The sequence below is a fragment of the Pteropus alecto genome, unplaced genomic scaffold, assembly GCF_000325575.1.
Source record: "Pteropus alecto unplaced genomic scaffold, ASM32557v1 scaffold137, whole genome shotgun sequence".
Taxonomy (NCBI): Eukaryota; Metazoa; Chordata; class Mammalia; order Chiroptera; family Pteropodidae; genus Pteropus; species Pteropus alecto.
In genome coordinates, this window is record NW_006440135.1 from 4224112 (window position 1) to 4224790 (window position 679).

The following is a 679-nucleotide window of genomic DNA, read 5'->3' on the forward strand; positions in this document are numbered from 1 at the left end:
GAGCTGGTGGCCAGGGTCGTGCAGAGGCTGTGCGAGCGCGGCGCGCGGAACGTGCTGGCCTTCGGCTTCGCGCTGCTGGACGGGGACCGCGACGGCCCGCCGCTGGCCTTCACGACCAATGTGCACAGCTACCTGCCCAACACAGTGACTGAGACGCTGCGCGGCAGCGGCGCGTGGGGGCTGCTGCTGCGCCGCGTGGGCGACGACGTGCTCACCCACCTGCTGGCACGCTGCGCGCTCTACCTGCTGGTGGCCCCCAGCTGCGCCTACCAGGTGTGTGGGCTGCCGCTCTACGACCTCTGCACAACGCCACACGCGGGCGGGGCCCTGACGGGCCTCGGACCAACCTGCCAGGCTTGGAACGGTGGCCGCAGGGAGGTCGGCAGACCCAAGGGCCTGCGGGCTCCCGGCGCTAGGCGGCGTCCGGGCGGCGCGGGAGGAAGTCCGCCTCAGGCCAAGAGGCCCAGGCGCGGCCTGGTCCTGGAGCCGGACCTGCCACCCGACAGGCAGGCGTCCCAGGCCCACCTGGGCAGGGCGCGTGGGCCGGGTGACGGCAGTCCCCGCGTGGTGACACTCACCAGAGCCACCTCGGAAGCCGCGTCTGGGGAGGGCGAGCCGCGCAGGACTTGTCGCCCCGTCAGGCCGCTGGGTCGCGAGCGCGAGGCCGGCTGCGCATCCT

At 74.1% G+C, this 679-nt stretch overlaps 1 protein-coding gene across 1 annotated transcript in view; it reads left to right on the plus strand.

Annotated features, from left to right (window-relative positions):
• The window catches only part of TERT (telomerase reverse transcriptase), a 21104-nt gene that overhangs the window by 2339 nt on the left and 18086 nt on the right, over positions 1 to 679 (plus strand). The window contains exon 2 of the mRNA XM_025050505.1: positions 4 to 672. Within this exon, the coding sequence (XP_024906273.1) occupies positions 4 to 672 (669 nt within the window). The remainder of the gene's footprint in view (positions 1 to 3; positions 673 to 679) is intronic.